General features: G+C 37.9%; 1 protein-coding gene across 6 annotated transcripts in view; it reads right to left on the reverse strand.

Moving 5' to 3' along the window:
* Window positions 1-18,000, reverse strand: part of LOC142334682 (cytoplasmic dynein 1 heavy chain 1-like) — a 148,454-nt gene that overhangs the window by 14,240 nt on the left and 116,214 nt on the right. For 4 of the 6 annotated variants that reach the window (XM_075382910.1, XM_075382909.1, XM_075382906.1 and 1 more), the window contains 6 exons: window positions 11,511-11,789; window positions 11,332-11,349; window positions 3,914-4,094; window positions 3,291-3,648; window positions 2,609-2,907; window positions 2,047-2,438 (listed from right to left, as the gene is read on the reverse strand). In XM_075382910.1, the coding sequence (XP_075239025.1) occupies window positions 2,047-2,438; window positions 2,609-2,907; window positions 3,291-3,648; window positions 3,914-4,094; window positions 11,332-11,349; window positions 11,511-11,789 (1,527 nt within the window). The remainder of the gene's footprint in view (window positions 1-2,046; window positions 2,439-2,608; window positions 2,908-3,290; window positions 3,649-3,913; window positions 4,095-11,331; window positions 11,350-11,510; window positions 11,790-18,000) is intronic. The other 2 variants (XM_075382911.1, XM_075382908.1) reach the window with 1 other exon arrangement.

Below are 18,000 nucleotides of genomic sequence, written 5' to 3' on the forward strand. Positions count from 1 at the left end.
GCTGCTCGGCCACTTCTTGCGCTACCTGTCGTCCCCTTTTTGAGGGCCAAAAAATAAATGGGTAAAAAAATCGATTAATCGCATAAAAAGACCACAGGACTAAGATAATTGGGTCAAGCTCCGCTCGAGAGCAATTAAAAACATAACCGACTAAGCGCCGGAAGAATTGCTCTCGAACGACTAGTGGGAGCTCTAATAAATTGCAGCCTGCTTCAGTTGGGGGGAAGGGGGAGGGAGGCGGAGCCTAAATGGGACTAAGAAGTTCAATAATGGGCTTCAAATAACCACATTAGAGGTTAACATACCAGTATTAAGATTTAAAGTAAAAATTGGCACCAGTTTTGGCGCACTTTTCGTTTGACTTTTAGTATTAAATTGCCGCCAATTGAATTCAGCTGCTTGAAATTGTGATTGAGAGAGAATTTTAGATCACGCGAAACGCAAAAAGTCAAGGGCGTAAAAGTCACGCGAAATTTTTGCACTAAAAAAAGACACACACGTTTACAATAATTGCTATGAACTTCGTTCAAGAGCAGTTAAAGACCACCGGACAAATTTTGCTACAGAATTCGTTCGAAGAGCAATTAAACACTTCAAACTTTTTCACGCATGTCATTTCCTGCTTCAAAACTCTCTACAATAAAAACTGTTCAACAAACAAACAGGACAATTCTCCAATACTCCTCTTCGATTCATTAAAAAATAGGTCTGCTAAAATAGCCGAATGAGAAGATGAGGGGGCTATAGAAACGGAATAAAATAAAATAATCTATATTAAGCTATAAAATAAAACAGCATAACAAAACTACATAAGATGAGTGACATAGAGTACAGACATAAACAGATACATAAAAGAACTGATAAAAATTCTTATTCAAACTAGAAAATTTGTTTAAAGGATTCAAAAACTTTGCGAGATTTCAATCTATTTTGCCAAAAATCATACTGGTCGTAATGCCACAATAATAACTGCATTCGGCTAAAAGCTCACTGTTTATGAGTATGAAAAATGACTTGACGCACATAATATAGCGTCAAAAACATAGCCGGCAGATTGCCCGAATAGATGCGAAAGAATAACCTGCGTTCCATTTAATAGCGATAGAAACAGATACAGATCTAAATTGAAAAAAAAAATCGACGCCGCTCAAAAAACTAGGTAAAAACATTCAGCGATAAATTAATAAAGCTTGTTAAAATTCATTTAGCAGAAGCCTCTTATTAGGGACCTTTACTGCACAAATGAGTTCCTTCGACCTTAAACTAATTCAAACTAAATTTAAGTTTTAAAGTGCAAAAGTCATTTTATTGAGTGAGGTAAGTCACGTATGATCAAAATCTAATCACGCAAATAACCTCAAAACTTTTGCAAAAGCGAGCGAGAAATGACGTCACGCGCGCAAATGCCGTTAGTGAGGGGAAGAAGTCATTCAGAAAATTTGACTTTTTCAGCTTTGCTGCGTGAACAAATGTAAAACGAAAAATGAGCGTCAGACGACGAAACAAAAAAAACCAAGAGCACCGCAAAATAGCTACGCTCAGCTTACAGCTTCGCAGCTATAAAAAAAACATAGAAGGACCAGTCCTGACGTACAATTCAAAGAATTTTCATTGGCTAAACAGAAAACTAGACCTATAACTGACTATGAATGGATTGGAAAAACCCTTTAGAAAAAAATCCGATCCAAAAAATCGACAAGGAACAGTAAAAATCAAAGTGAAATTGCCGCATGTGAACAAAAACCACTAGCGAGAAAGCGAATTTTTGTCTAAACACCATTTTCTCACTGTATTTTAAATTTAAAGCGAAAAAAATTTCACGCCGCAAAACCTCTCGCTTTTTCGCTCCACTTCCTGTTTCGGCGCGACCAAAATCAATACTCCAATTTGACTTCAAAAATCTAGAAAATGTGTGAATAGATCTTAAAAAAAGACAGCGCCCCAATACAATTCAAATTCTTTGAATTGCAAGAAAATAGGAGCGCTATAATAGCCGGCTGAGAACGAGGTCGGCTATTAAACAGCATAAAAATTAAGCAAACCCACCTCAGTCCATCTGGCATTAGAATGGGAGTTCCCTTTCCATCAGAGTCGTCAATGAGTGCGAAATCTGCCTCGAAGCTCTTGATGGTGAAGAGATTTGACAGGAACGCATTGAGCAACTGCTGGTCGAAATCGTTGTCAATCTTACCACCATAGATGCACTTGGCCAGAGTAGTTCTCATCGCATCCCATGGAATCTTTTCAGGTGGCAGATTCGATCGTCCTTTAGATGTGGAATCAATCCAGGTGTCCAGTAAGTCACAGCCACACTTCAGGTCTGAATCAGTGAATTCGTATTTCTTGCTCCATCCCAAGGGCGAATATCTCAATCTCTCTTGCACAATGCCGTGGAACCACGCAAGGAGGACATACAGTCGAGACCTCTCATTAGGAGCCTGTTAGCAATGTTACAAGGAATATAATTGATTAAAAATAAATTACGGATCAGGGAAGAATTAGAATCATGGAAGAATTAGTATCAGCGCGCAACGATAGGGAATAGATTCCAAACAAATAAAATATGAGAAAGTAGAGTATCCCCTAAAAAACTCAAGCAATTACATACCCTAGTTATTCGGCTAGCAGGTATTTCGGCGAAGGTGCGCATCAAGTTTGCTTTGATTCCTGGTGGTGGTTCAAACACGAACACTCTGCCTGCTCGGACGAGATTCATTGGCAATTTGGGTGTGATTTCACATGTGAGGAACAGACGGAAGTTGTTATTGGGCGTAAGGCTGTGCAGCTTCTTCTCAATTCCTGCCAACCACTGGGGTGCCAAATGTACGTTCTTTAACAACACCCATCTGCCCGACTTAGCTGCCATGTTTATGGCGCTATCTGCTTGCTTGAATCCCTCCGCAGAACCTAAATATGTTGGCGACCTTGAGGTTTTTATCCGTTATTATAAAATACGATCATCTAATGACAAGAGATTACAGTAGCTGCTTAAAGCCTCAAGAAAATTATTTTTCAATAAAACCTATATTTTACTACTCATTTCCGACTGACATTATATAACACAGACGTGAAAATCCATACAAAAGTTTTTTTGCACTATTACCAATTCTTTTTTTTAATGAACGGATAGAAATCCAAATTTATTTTTAAATTTTTAATTAGTGCTCTTGTGCTTGAAAAGTAATGAAATGCTGGAGGACGGCCGTGCAAAAAGCGCGTTCAATAAATATTTTAATAATGGCCCTAAGAGAGCACAAAAGGTGCTTCGAGGAACATAAGGGACAGTGTACCAATTGAGATTGCAGTCAACTGTTTGCCAGTGTCTGCAGCCAAGTCCTCCACTTTGCCAGATGCGTCGAATCCAGTGACGGAGCACATGAGCACTGCAGTGCCACTGGTCACCTCCTCTTCCACCACTCTGCGCAAATCCAGAGGCGAATCTATCACATTCAGGAACTCCTCTCCCATAACCGAAGCCACAAACTGGTTAACGGCTGCCAGAAGTCGATCTGGTCTGAATGCCTCTACGAGCAGCAGATTGTAGAGAGACTGTCCAACTTTGTTGAGGGGCTTTGCACCACTCGGCATTTGCCACATGTCAGAGGGAACACGCAATTCAGGATAAGTCTCATTCAGCCATCCAGAGAACTACAACAAAATCGAATTGTGACGAAGAATAGAACAAATTCGTATCTAAAACGTTTTAAAATGTGCAAAGACTATGTCGAAAAGCCCTGGGTACCTAAAAATGCACTCGTCAAATGCCCAGATTTTGCATACATTACCTCTACGCAACATTACATGTAGAAATGGAATAAAAATTTTCTGTTACCAATCACACTGTTTATAATTTCCATGCCTTATGAAAAATGATTCATCAACAATAAATGCAGGCAAGGCTGACGAAACTAGCCTCATTGCTGGCTTCAACAGCATTGTAGATGTTTTTAAAAGCCGGAAGTGATGAAGACAGCTTCGTCATTCTCTCAGCTTGCTCCACTTGAAGTCCAGGTAGAACTCGCGGAGCACTAGCCATTACCACTTTCTGATTACCCTCAATGAAGTGACGGTATTCAGGGTCAAAGCCTTGATCCCTATAACATTATTTATTCCAGAAACTCGTTTCCATGTTAACTACTCTGTACATGCGCTGCTACCTATTCAAATAGCATTCTTCATATCAGGCATGCGAAAAAAATGCTAAAGCAAAATCAGAGCACATCAGCTCGATTGTCTGGAACTAGTTTTTCAAATTTTTGAAAACTCTTGAAGAGTTCGCTTTGAGAAAACAGACTGTAGCAAAACTGCTGTCGCAATAACGTAGAGATTTCAAAATAACCGAAAGTAAGCAAGCTAGCTCATGAACACAGAAAATCCAAAAAACTCAAAACTATACAAACTATGTCAAACATAGAAAACTCATTGATTCTTGAACGCTAAAGAGAAAGGAACCTTAGTAGGTCAAAGTTCAAAGCAAAAATCAAGAAACTTTCGAAAAAGACGAAAATAAAAAAATTGAATAGTTGCGGGAAATTTGCTATTAACAGGTTCAAACCATAATATATTAAGAAAAACATACACAGTAACCAAACTGACAGCTACCATTTAACTTCTTTGACCATTAAAATCACAAAAATGAAGGGCCAAATTTACTAAATTTTAGTTTTTAACGCCTTCAGAACCAATACCGCCATTCTTTCAGAACCAATAACTTAAATGAGTAGGCTGAAAACATAAACCTCCTGGAAACCTTAAACAATAAAAACCCATAAAAACCGACAATTTTACATCCATTTGTTGGCAATTTTTGTTAGCGCCTGTAAAACTACTAAAATTAAAAATCAAAGTAAAAAACAAAAGAGCTAAAATCTTCAAATGCTAAATATCACGATATCACGACCATGTTGAAAAAGGCATTATACACGCAAAACAATTTGCCTCTATCACCGAGCAAACCAATAACAACCATATAAACAAAATTTGTTTTTAAAACCTCTGCTAGTCGTAAAGTTCAGTAGAAAGTCCAAAAGAATACGTGCTTATTAGAAAAAAAGATGCAAGAGCATTGTACTACCTCAAGCAAATATCACAAAGATTAAAAACAAAACCGACTAAAGTCGCTCGAATCGGGCTTAAACGACTGGCGAGCGGTGAGCTTTGGTAGTAGCCAGCTGGCGCTTAGGGATGCATCAGGTGGGTGTGACCGGAGTGAGGAGGTCTGGGTCAAGTGATGGGGGTAGGGTTGCGTCGACGAGAGGGGTTCCAAATAGTGTCGGCGGAGGGTGGACGGGGGAAAAGTGTTGGGGGTGAAATATGGGGGGTGACAGAGGGAGTCAAAATTTAAAGACTAAGAATCGCCCTTCAGACCTTGAAATTGTCTCCGCAAAACAGTTTCGGTGAATAGCATACTTAATATACTAGTAAGATGTAAGGCTCTAAGACAGCTGCTCGGCCAAATAATGCCCTCCAAGCGCTACCTGTTATCTCGTTTTTGAGGACGAAAAGTCAACGGGGACAGCCGACAAATCGGTCAAGCCAAAAATCGCATTAAAAAAGCACAGGATTATATTGCTACAAACTTTGTTTTAGAGCAATTAAACATAGCTGGCAGATTGCAAGAAAATAGCAGCAAACCCTCATAAAGCACCGGTCTCAAGAATATAAACAACAGACCAAAAAGAGCACTGTCAAATGTTTTTTAAAAGTGCTGAGATTTACATTTTGATTAATAATCTGTATGCCCTAATGCTGCTTCTATTAGCAGCTCTCAAATAAGCTTCATTTAGAGTGACACACACTCAGTTGACCTTATCTGACTATCAGTTGACTTCATCTCAGTTAAGTCTAGTCTGACCTACCCGCCTGACTGAGGAGCCTAAATGGGACTAAGAAATTCACCAGGGGGCTTCAAATAACTTCATCAGAGGTTAACATATACCAATGTTGAGATTTAAAGTGAAAAAATGGCACCAGTTTTGGCGCACGTATTATTTGATTTTTATTATTAAACTGCCGCCAATTGAGTTCAGCTGTTTGAAATTGTGAATGAGAGAGCACTTTAGATCAAACAAAACGCAGAGAGTCAAGGGCGTAAAAGTCACTCGAAAAGTCGAAAAACGGTGAAGCAAAAATTTTGCATAAAAAAGATGCACATGTTTACCATAATTGCTTCTCTTCAAGATCAGCTAAAGACTAAACCACAGGAGGCAACAATAATGTATACAACAAATTTTAAAACATACCCGGCAGATTGCCGGAAAATAGCCGCCGTTGATTCCAATAAGCATGATTGGGATTGAACGAAAAGAAGATATTGAAAAAAATTTGATTTTTGTACAAAAACATTTTTTAAGTCCGATTTATTTTGATGGCATTTTGTAGTTGAACATACTTCTGTTTCTTAGAGAGAGGCTACAGGGGCCACTATCAACACCAATAAGCATAAGAGATGGTAACTAAGACTTATAGGAACGACGTTCAAATAGCGGGCATCTAAAATTGGGCTTTATGGGTTTATCCCGTTTCTACTTCTGACTTCAATTTTTTATACTGACTCTGTTCATTTTGAATTGCTTTGCTGAGCAACTGATGTTCGAAATCACTTTTTGCAGAATGACAGAAGAGAGAAACTAGCCTACAGAAGTCAAAAAGATTTCACGCAAAATGTCGAAAAAGCGGCAAAATGGTAAAGCGAAAAAAAGTTCGACGAAGTAAAAAAAAATAGGAGCACAATAATAGCCAGCTGAGAAGACGAGGTTGAAGACGATTGATGTTAGTAATACGAACAAAAATCTTTGAATAAGCATCAAAATTAGTCAGTGTAAAAAATGACACGGCTATTACAGAAAAAATAAAGGGTTATACAGCGTACTGGTATGTTCTGTTTAAGTATTTACAAATTTCAGAAAGCAATATTCTGAATCAATTTTTTTAACAACAACGAGGAATACCAGGCTAACGTTTTAAGGTCAAACGTTTAAAAACCGCCCTTACACCATGAAATTGTCTCAAAACATTTTCGGTGAAACTCATACTTAGAGAATAGTGAGGCTCTCGTAGAAAAGGCTCTACGAGAGCTGTTCAGTCACTTAGCGATCTCCGGTTTTTACCATTCTATCACGTTTATGAGGACAAAAAGTTATAATGGTCAGACGGAAAACCGATCACATGAAAAATTGCACAAAAAGACCACCGGACTGCAATTGCTACAAATTATGTTTGACAAAAATTAACATAGCCGGCAGATTGCCGGAATAGCTGCGAAATAGACTTGCGTGCCGTAAAATACAGATGGAAAAAGATACAGAAGTGAGTTGATAATAGTTATCGCCGCCGCCTATAAAACTTACAAGTTTATTTCAAAGGTTGTTTTTGGGTGCAAAAAAAATTTTCCCTGTCGCGTCTCGAACCGGCGATCTCCGTATTAACAGCCAGTCGCCTTAACCACTCGGCTGTCGGACCATACAATCTGTTTTCTTACAATCAACTTTGTTTTAGGAACAGATTCTGTTTCTGAATAACCGCAATTTAGGTCACGCAGAAAGCGTGAAATCAAGCGCGAAAAAGCCATTTAAGCAGTGACGAGACAGAATGTTCTAGAACAAATTTAAAACGAAAATGAAGCGTCAGACGACGAAACAAAAAAACCAAGAGCACCGCAATATAGCTACGCTCAGCTTACAGCTTCGCAGCTATAAAAAACTATTATTTGGGAGAGTTTAATAACTCATAACTTCTCGAATAGCAACCGAAACAAAAAAAAACCAAGAGCACCGCAATATAGCTACGCTCAGCTTACAGCTTCGCAGCTATAAAAAACTATTATTTGGGAGAGTTTAATAACTCATAACTTCTCGAATAGCAACCAACTACCACCGTACGAATGCTCAACAACAGGCGATGTGTTGGCTTTGATTGTAACTAGGTTAAGTTTAGGGTGACAAGCCGCATTGGGTAAAATTGGGTCTCAAACCTATCGAATTGCCCTTCATGCCGTAAAATGAAGTTCTGCTTCCACAACGTTACACTTATAACCTACGATTATCCTAAGAGAACTGCACAATGACTAAATTCTCTTGCAATTTGACCAGTTGATCCAATTTCTGTCAAATTTGTATATAACCGATCAGGCAACAAAATGCGCACAAACCAACAACTCCCACTTAATTGCAAAAAGCATCAATCGAAATTGCCTCATCAATGTATAGTTTTAAAAATTTTGCATTTTTTGAGCCCCTTCAATTACGCTAAAGCTAGCCTCACTAAACCATGGCTAGCTACAGACGAAGTCAACCGCTCGCCGCTTGTTTGAGAGCAATTCACCGGACGTTAGTCGGTTATGTTTTGAGGACTCTTATTTGAGTCCTCAAAACATAACCGACTAACGTCCGGTGAATTGCTCTCAAACGACCGGCGAGCGGTTGACTTCGTCAGTAGCTGGCCACGGTTTAGTGAGGCTAGCTTTAGCTTAAATTAAGGGGCGTGAAAAATGTAAAATTTTTTAAACTACATTGATTGAGGCAATTTCGATTGATGTTTGTTACAATTAAGTGGGAGTTGTTGGTTTAGTGAGGCCAGTTTTAGCTTGAACGAAAGGGCGTACGCTGAATACAACGGTGATGCAAAAGTGATGTGGGGGCGGTTGTTGTGGGATCAATTTCTATGAACCGCTCTTGAGGCTTCAAAAACCTAAAAAAGGACAAATTTTCAAGAAACTTGAAATAATGCAAGTTTTTTAATCAAAACTTGCTAATATTTCTGTTAGTAAAAAAACTATTCCATGGCCAATAAAAAAACCAGTAACTAATTATCAAACACCGAAGGAGGTTTTCTGTCCCCTGCGTCCGGAAAACCTTGAATAATGACAATAAACATAAAAAAACATTAAAATTGCAGGTTTTGTCAAAAAAATTCTAAAATTCGTGATGTTATAATGTTGAGAACCATTCCATTAACACTAGAAACTATGCAGTAACATATCAAACCCTAAAGGAGGTTCCATGGCTCTTGAGGCTGGAGAAACCTAAAATATGACCAAAAACTTCAAAAACTTGAACATTGCACGTTTTATTAAAAAAATTGCTCAAATTTGTGATAAAAAACTGATATAATCCTTGGCCAACAAAAATTTTTCAGTAACTTATTATCAAACCTTTAACAAGGTTTACTGGTCCCTGCGTCTAGAAAAACTTGAATAATGACCAAAGTCAAAATTGAAAAAAAACGCAAGTTTTGTCAGAAAAATGATATTATTCGTGGAAATATCTTGAAAGACATTCCATTACATCTAAAAATTATACAGAAACCTATTGTCAAACCCTAGAGGCGGTTCCCTGTCTCTTCAGGCTGAAGAAACCTAAAAAAAACGCCAAACATTTTCCAGCAACTTGAAAAAATACAAGTTGAAAACTATTTCATGGCAAATAAAATTTTTTCAGTAATTTATTATCAAACCCTTAAGGACGTTTTCTGGCCCCTGCGTCTGAGAGACGTGAATAATGAAAAATAAATGTCAAAAAAATTGAAAAAATTTGCACGTTTCGTCGAAAAAAATGCTCAAATTTGTGATGTTAAAATGTTGAAACCATTCCACTACCACTAAAAAATATGCAGTAACTTATTAAAACCTAGAGGAGGTTCCATGACACCTAGGACTGATAAAAAAATTTTCGAAAATGTTAAAATAGCAAATTAGTATATATTAGCGTGTTCTTAGCGAGCGGTTGTTGCCAGTAGCTAGACAAGAGGGGGAGAGGGGGGACCGGTAACTGATGGGGGGGTCAGTAGTTAGAAACGGGGGGGGGGGGAGGAGAGGGTTGCACCAAACACTGATGGGCGGGGATGGGGCAACAGTGGGATGGGGGTAACAGTTCGCGGGGCGCAACAGTGGGGAGAGGGTCAATAGCGGAGGGGTCTTCCACCTTTAAGAACCGCGCTTCACACCATAAGTATAAGTTTCCAAAACAGTTTGAGCTGAAACAGGGCTGAAAGGCTCTAAGAGCACTTAAAGCCCGCTGGGCGCTACCTGTCTATCCCGTTTTGAGGAAAAGTCAAATGGGTCAGACGAAAAATCGGTCAAGCAAAAAAATACATCAAAAAAAGACTGACAGGACTAATATACAAAGCTGACTGCATTGAGAGCAAGAAAAGACGTTACGCAACCAACGGAGTTGAACACTTGCATCAATGAAGAAACAGAAAAAAAACTATATCGAAGTGAGCACGAAAAATAGTAGTATCAAAAGTGAGCACAAAAAAAGTTGTATCAAACTAAATAAATATCTTGACAAAAAATAAACGAACAAAAATGCCAGCAAACAAAACATTACCGACTAAAATAAATTCCAGTTTTCGCTGCAGATCAATTAAAAAACTAGCCCAGAGGCGAAAAGGGCAAAAAATATATATATACAAAACGTTGCGAAAACGGGGACATCAGGAACACGAGAAAAGAAAATTTTGGAGAAATCAGACAAATAGCCAGCGTATAAGTTCATGCGGTTACCACAAAAGAGAACTGGTCTGTTCCGTTTGAGTATTTACCCATTTGAGACTAATATTCTAAATCAACTGTTTTAAATAAATCCGAGTAACGTCAGGCGAATTGCTCTCTAAGGACCGGCGAACGGGTGGTAACAAGCTACGACTTAGGGATGGTAGTATTAGGGAGGGGCGGAGTGGAGGTTCAAGCGATGGGGGTTAAGTTGGGCGCTTAAATTTTTAAGAGTAAGCACCGACCTTCACATCATAAAATTGACTCCGTAATACTATTTCGGCGAATCTCTTACTTAGAGAATATAAGGCGTAAGGCTCTAAGAGAGCTGCTAAGCAACTTAATGCCCTCCAGGTTTTGTCTACTTATCCGGTTTTTGAGAACGAAAAGTCAGGTTCAGATGATAAATCGGTCAAACGGAAAATCGCATGAAGACCAGAAGACAAATATAATTGCTACAGTCTTCATTTGAGAGCAATTAAAAACCATTTTGAGAGTTAGGTAAGTCAACTAAAAAATACTATGCACATGAAGAAAAATACTACACAAAAAGTCCGCACACACACACACTTCGTCCGCATCGGGAGAATATAATCACACTTGAGCGACAAAGGGGGGCCCGGAAATCAATGCAGAGCATTTGGAGTTCGTTTGAAGCACTAACTATTGCAAAAGCTGAAGCAATTATCCATCTCCTAGGCGTCACGAGTTAATATTAAATATTTAGATCATGCGGCTATTAGTTGACTCAAACTGAAACCAATCTGCTTAATCTAAAGAAACTGAATTTTAAACTCGCAGTTTAATTCATGTTAGTAAAGTAAGCATTTAACATTTACCCAATCTCAGCTTGCAATCTAAAATTTAGGAAAGAATTTTCACAATGAGACATTTACAATCCTTGAGATTAGCCATATATTCATAAGAGACAACACCAACTAGCATTAATTTTTGTGATCTTAACTGACAAAAAAGTATTCACGCTTTTCAAAATCGATTACAATCTGTATTAACTCACCCTGGGTTGCCCTTCATCTGAATTCGTGCCAAGAGCACAGCAAAAGTCAATCTATCCTGATGAAGCATGCCTCTGGAGACACGCTCGAATGTCAGGGCAAACAGTAGTTTGTTGATGATTCTGAGTCTTTGTCCAGGATCGTTCACCCCGGTTAGAGGGTTCTTGTCATCTGAGGAACCTTTGCCTTGAAGTGCTGCGTGGAATAATTCCAGGAAAAAGCGAAGAGAATACTGATAGAGGAAGTGGATCTGATTCAATGCCTCCAATGTGAAGTATACACTAAAATGAAAACACAAAGCTGAAAACGCATTATCCACAAAAACTCATCACAACTCGCTAAAAAATTTTGAGAAACGTAATGGCCAGAACATACCTGGCAGATCGCCATAATAGCTGTGAAAGAATAGACCTGCGTGCCATATAATAGAGATAGAAACATATACAGATCTAAATTGAAAAAAAAATCGACGCTGCTCAAAAAACTAGGCTAAAAAACATTCAGCGATAAATTAGTAAAGCTTGTTAAAATTCAATCCACAGACGCCTCTTAGGGACCTTTACTGCACATAGGAGCTCCTTTGACCTTTAACAAATTCAAATTAAACTGAAGTTTTAAAGTGCAAAAGTCATTTTATTGAGTGAGGTAAGTCACGTATGATCAAAATCTAATCAAGCAAATAATCACGCGTCAGACCACGAAACAAAAAAAACAAGTCCTGTCGTACAAATCCAAAAGATTTCATAGACTAAAAAAAACTGGACCTAGAAGGGACTATGAGAGAATTTGGAAAACCACTTCTAAAAAACTTACCTAAAAAACAGAAAATCAATGTCAAAAGGCCGCATGTGAACAAAAAACCGATAGCGAGAAAGCGCACTTTTGCTCAAACACCGTTTTCTCAATCTACTTTAAAAATAGGGCAAAAAATACATGCTCCAAAACCACTCGCTTTTTCGCTCCACTTCCTGTTTCGGCGTGACCAAAACCCACCACTACAATTTGACTTCAAAAATAATGAAAATGTTTGAACATTTCTTAAAATATAGCTGGCAGATTGCCAGAAAATATCAGCAATAGCTTCGTTGATCTGCAGTCTCAAAAAAATTTAAGAAAAAACAGACTAAAAAAATAATCTTTTCACCAAGGGCTGAGATGTTAAATTTTGATTAGGAATCTGTATAACTTATTGCTGTTTCCATTAGCTGCTCTCAAATGCCCTTCATTTAGAGTGATATACACTCACTTGACCTTACGTCTTTGATATGAAGTAAAAAAGTCAAAGATAGAAGGAGGTAAGTCACGTGTGACCAAATAATTAATCACGTGAATGACAAAAAACTCGCTCCACAAAGAACGAAAAATGACATCACGCACGCAATTCAGCTGAACTTGCGCGAATTAATACACAAAAAGCAGATTTGAAGTGATTGTGACGTCATATGGTCGTTACAAAAATCTTGACGACGAAAAAACAAAAAAAAGAGAAGGCCAATAATAACCTCAGCTATCGCTTCGCGGCTACTAAAACAGCGCACCAATACAATTCAAGTTCTTTGAATTCTAAAAACCAAGAGCACCGCTATAAAAACAGCTTCGATAGCTTTGTCAGTATCATCAAAATAATGCGGTGAATGAGGAGTGATGGGGGTCAAACCCCAATAACCTCCCTTGACACGATATGAACTTATATCTGCAAAACATTTTGATAAAACGCAAAAAGCTCTAAGAGAAATTAATGCCCTCATGGCGTTGCCTGTTTTTCCAGTTTTTTGAGGATGAAATGTCGACAGAGTACGACGAAGAATCAGTCAAGCGAAAAAGGGATGGACAAGACAAGGGTCCAAATCGCCAGGTGAAGAAGGGTAGACGGGGGAGTGGTTTGGCGGGTGACTAAGCGGGTAGGACAGGTTAAACATTCAAGACTAAGAACCTCCCTTCAAATCATGAAACTGTCTCCTCTAACCAGTGAGCTTTTTCTCCTCTAACCCTAATGGAGCTTTTCAAAATTAATATTCGATAATAAAACTCAAAATTCTATTACTCAGGGCATATAAGAATTAGGGCATACAAGTTAGGCACTAATTAGATGCACACTATTGACCTTTAATTAGCAAGTGTTCATAAAATAAAGCTAAGTGTTCGTAAAGCTCCATAAGTGAATTCAGAAGTCATCTTTTTGAGTGAGGTAAGTGACGCAATTGAACTTGAAGCAGAAATGACGTCACGAACACATACTTTAACTGCAAAGCAGTAGAAGTCACTGAAAGTCATTGAAGAAGTCAATTCCAAGAAGTCAGGGTAAGACGAAACAAAAATCTGTTAGACGAAGTAAAAAAAACATAGCAGGACAAGTCCTGAAGTACAGTTCACAGAATTTTTATTGACTAAACAAAAAGTTAAACCTCTAACGTACTATGGGTAAATTAGGAAAATAATCTCTAAAAAAAATCAGATCAAAGATAAAAAAATACAAAAAATTGGTGTCAAAGTGCCGCATGTGAACGAAAACCCACGAGCGAGAAACCGAAATTTGTTGCAAACAAAAACCTAGGCATAGAATGAACTATGAATGGATTGGGAAAACCATTTAGAAAAAATCCGATCCCAAAAATCGGAAAGACAGTTAAAATCAAAGTGAAATTGCCGCATGTGAATAAAAAACCAATATTAAGAGAGCGAAAACTTGTTCAAGCACCAATTTCTCACTCTACTTTAAAATTAGAATTTAAAAAATTTACGCTGCAAAACCGCTCACATTTTCGCTCCAATTTTGTTGCGGCGTGGCCAAAATCACTACTCTAAATTGACTTAAAAAATCATGAAACTGTGTGAAGAGATCTTAAAGAAAGATATCAGGACAAGAATTTCAAAATGCCGCATGTGAACAAAAAACCGATAGCGAGAAAGCGCACTTTTGCTCAAACACCGTTTGCTCAATCTGCTTTAAAAATAGGGCGAAAAATACATGCTCCAAAACCACTCGCTTTTTCGCTCCACTTCCTGTTTCGGCGTGACCAAAACCCACCACTACAATTTGACTTCAAAAATAATGAAAATGTTTGAACATATCTTAAAATATAGCAGGCAGATTGCCAGAAAATATCAGCAATAGCTTCGTTGATCTGCAGTCTCAAAAAAAAATTAAGAAAAAAACAGACTAAAAAAATAATCTTTTCACCAAGGGCTGAGATGTTAAATTTTGATTAGGAATCTGTATAACTTATTGCTGTTTCCATTAGCTGCTCTCAAATGCCCTTCATTTAGAGTGATATACACTCACTTGACCTTACGTCTTTGATATGAAGTAAAAAAGTCAAAGATAGAAGGAGGTAAGTCACGTGTGACCAAATAATTAATCACGTGAATGACAAAAAACTCGCTCCACAAAGAACGAAAAATGACATCACGCACGCAATTCAGCTGAACTTGCGCGAATTAATACACAAAAAGCAGATTTGAAGTGATTGTGACGTCATATGGTCGTTACAAAAATTTTGACGACGAAAAAACAAAAAAAGAGAAGGCCAATAATAACCTCAGCTATCGCTTCGCGGCTACTAAAACAGCGCACCAATACAATTCAAGTTCTTTGAATTCTAAAAACCAAGAGCACCGCTATAAAAACAGCTTCGATAGCTTTGTCAGTATCATCAAAATAATGCGGTGAATGAGGAGTGATGGGGGTCAAACCCCAATAACCTCCCTTGACACGATATGAATTTATATCTGCAAAACATTTTGATAAAACGCAAAAAGCTCTAAGAGAAATTAATGCCCTCATGGCGTTGCCTGTTTTTCCAGTTTTTTGAGGATGAAATGTCGACAGAGTACGACGAAGAATCAGTCAAGCGAAAAAGGGATGGACAAGACAAGGGTCCAAATCGCCAGGTGAAGAAGGGTAGACGGGGGAGTGGTTTGGCGGGTGACTAAGCGGGTAGGACAGGTTAAACATTCAAGACTAAGAACCTCCCTTCAAATCATGAAACTGTCTCCTCTAACCAGTGAGCTTTTTCTCCTCTAACCCTAATGGAGCTTTTCAAAATTAACATTCGATAATAAAACTCAAAATTCTATTACTCAGGGCATATAAGAATTAGGGCATACAAGTTAGGCACTAATTAGATGCACACTATTGACCTTTAATTAGCAAGTGTTCATAAAATAAAGCTAAGTGTTCGTAAAGCTCCATAAGTGAATTCAGAAGTCATCTTTTTGAGTGAGGTAAGTGACGCAATTGAACTTGAAGCAGAAATGACGTCACGAACACATACTTTAACTGCAAAGCAGTAGAAGTCACTGAAAAACATTGAAGAAGTCAATTCCAAGAAGTCAGGGTAAGACGAAACAAAAATCTGTTAGACGAAGTAAAAAAAACATAGCAGGACAAGTCCTGAAGTACAGTTCACAGAATTTTTATTGACTAAACAAAAAGTTAAACCTCTAACGTACTATGGGTAAATTAGGAAAATAATCTCTAAAAAAAATCAGATCAAAGATAAAAAAAACACAAAAAATTGGTGTCAAAGTGCCGCATGTGAACGAAAACCCACGAGCGAGAAACCGAAATTTGGTGCAAACAAAAACCTAGGCATAGAATGAACTATGAATGGATTGGGAAAACCATTTAGAAAAAATCCGATCCCAAAAATCGGAAAGACAGTTAAAATCAAAGTGAAATTGCCGCATGTGAATAAAAAACCAATATTAAGAGAGCGAAAACTTGTTCAAGCACCAATTTCTCACTCTACTTTAAAATTAGAATTTAAAAAATTTACGCTGCAAAACCGCTCACATTTTCGCTCCAATTTTGTTGCGGCGTGGCCAAAATCACTACTCTAAATTGACTTAAAAAATCATGAAACTGTGTGAAGAGATCTTAAAGAAAGATATCAGGACAAGTCCTGACGTAAAATCAAAGAAATTTCATTGACTAAACAAAAAACTATACCTTGAACGGATGTGTGAATTGCGAAAAAAATTCTTAAAATCAGATCAAATTTAAAAAAAAACAGAAAATCAATTTCAAAATGCCGCATGTGAACAAAAAACCGATAGCGAGAAAGCGCACTTTTGCTCAAACACCGTTTGCTCAATCTGCTTTAAAAATAGGGCGAAAAATACATGCTCCAAAACCACTCGCTTTTTCGCTCCACTTCCTGTTTCGGCGTGACCAAAACCCACCACTACAATTTGACTTCAAAAATAATGAAAATGTTTGAACATATCTTAAAATATAGCAGGCAGATTGCCAGAAAATATCAGCAATAGCTTCGTTGATCTGCAGTCTCAAAAAAAAATTAAGAAAAAAACAGACTAAAAAAATAATCTTTTCACCAAGGGCTGAGATGTTAAATTTTGATTAGGAATCTGTATAACTTATTGCTGTTTCCATTAGCTGCTCTCAAATGCCCTTCATTTAGAGTGATATACACTCACTTGACCTTACGTCTTTGATATGAAGTAAAAAAGTCAAAGATAGAAGGAGGTAAGTCACGTGTGACCAAATAATTAATCACGTGAATGACAAAAAACTCGCTCCACAAAGAACGAAAAATGACATCACGCACGCAATTCAGCTGAACTTGCGCGAATTAATACACAAAAAGCAGATTTGAAGTGATTGTGACGTCATATGGTCGTTACAAAAATTTTGACGACGAAAAAACAAAAAAAGAGAAGGCCAATAATAACCTCAGCTATCGCTTCGCGGCTACTAAAACAGCGCACCAATACAATTCAAGTTCTTTGAATTCTAAAAACCAAGAGCACCGCTATAAAAACAGCTTCGATAGCTTTGTCAGTATCATCAAAATAATGCGGTGAATGAGGAGTGATGGGGGTCAAACCCCAATAACCTCCCTTGACACGATATGAATTTATATCTGCAAAACATTTTGATAAAACGCAAAAAGCTCTAAGAGAAATTAATGCCCTCATGGCGTTGCCTGTTTTTCCAGTTTTTTGAGGATGAAATGTCGACAGAGTACGACGAAGAATCAGTCAAGCGAAAAAGGGATGGACAAGACAAGGGTCCAAATCGCCAGGTGAAGAAGGGTAGACGGGGGAGTGGTTTGGCGGGTGACTAAGCGGGTAGGACAGGTTAAACATTCAAGACTAAGAACCTCCCTTCAAATCATGAAACTGTCTCCTCTAACCAGTGAGCTTTTTCTCCTCTAACCCTAATGGAGCTTTTCAAAATTAACATTCGATAATAAAACTCAAAATTCTATTACTCAGGGCATATAAGAATTAGGGCATACAAGTTAGGCACTAATTAGATGCACACTATTGACCTTTAATTAGCAAGTGTTCATAAAATAAAGCTAAGTGTTCGTAAAGCTCCATAAGTGAATTCAGAAGTCATCTTTTTGAGTGAGGTAAGTGACGCAATTGAACTTGAAGCAGAAATGACGTCACGAACACATACTTTAACTGCAAAGCAGTAGAAGTCACTGAAAGTCATTGAAGAAGTCAATTCCAAGAAGTCAG

Source organism: Convolutriloba macropyga, chromosome 2, assembly GCF_964194025.1.
Source record: "Convolutriloba macropyga chromosome 2, txConMacr16.3, whole genome shotgun sequence".
In the NCBI taxonomy this organism is placed as follows: domain Eukaryota; kingdom Metazoa; phylum Xenacoelomorpha; order Acoela; family Convolutidae; genus Convolutriloba; species Convolutriloba macropyga.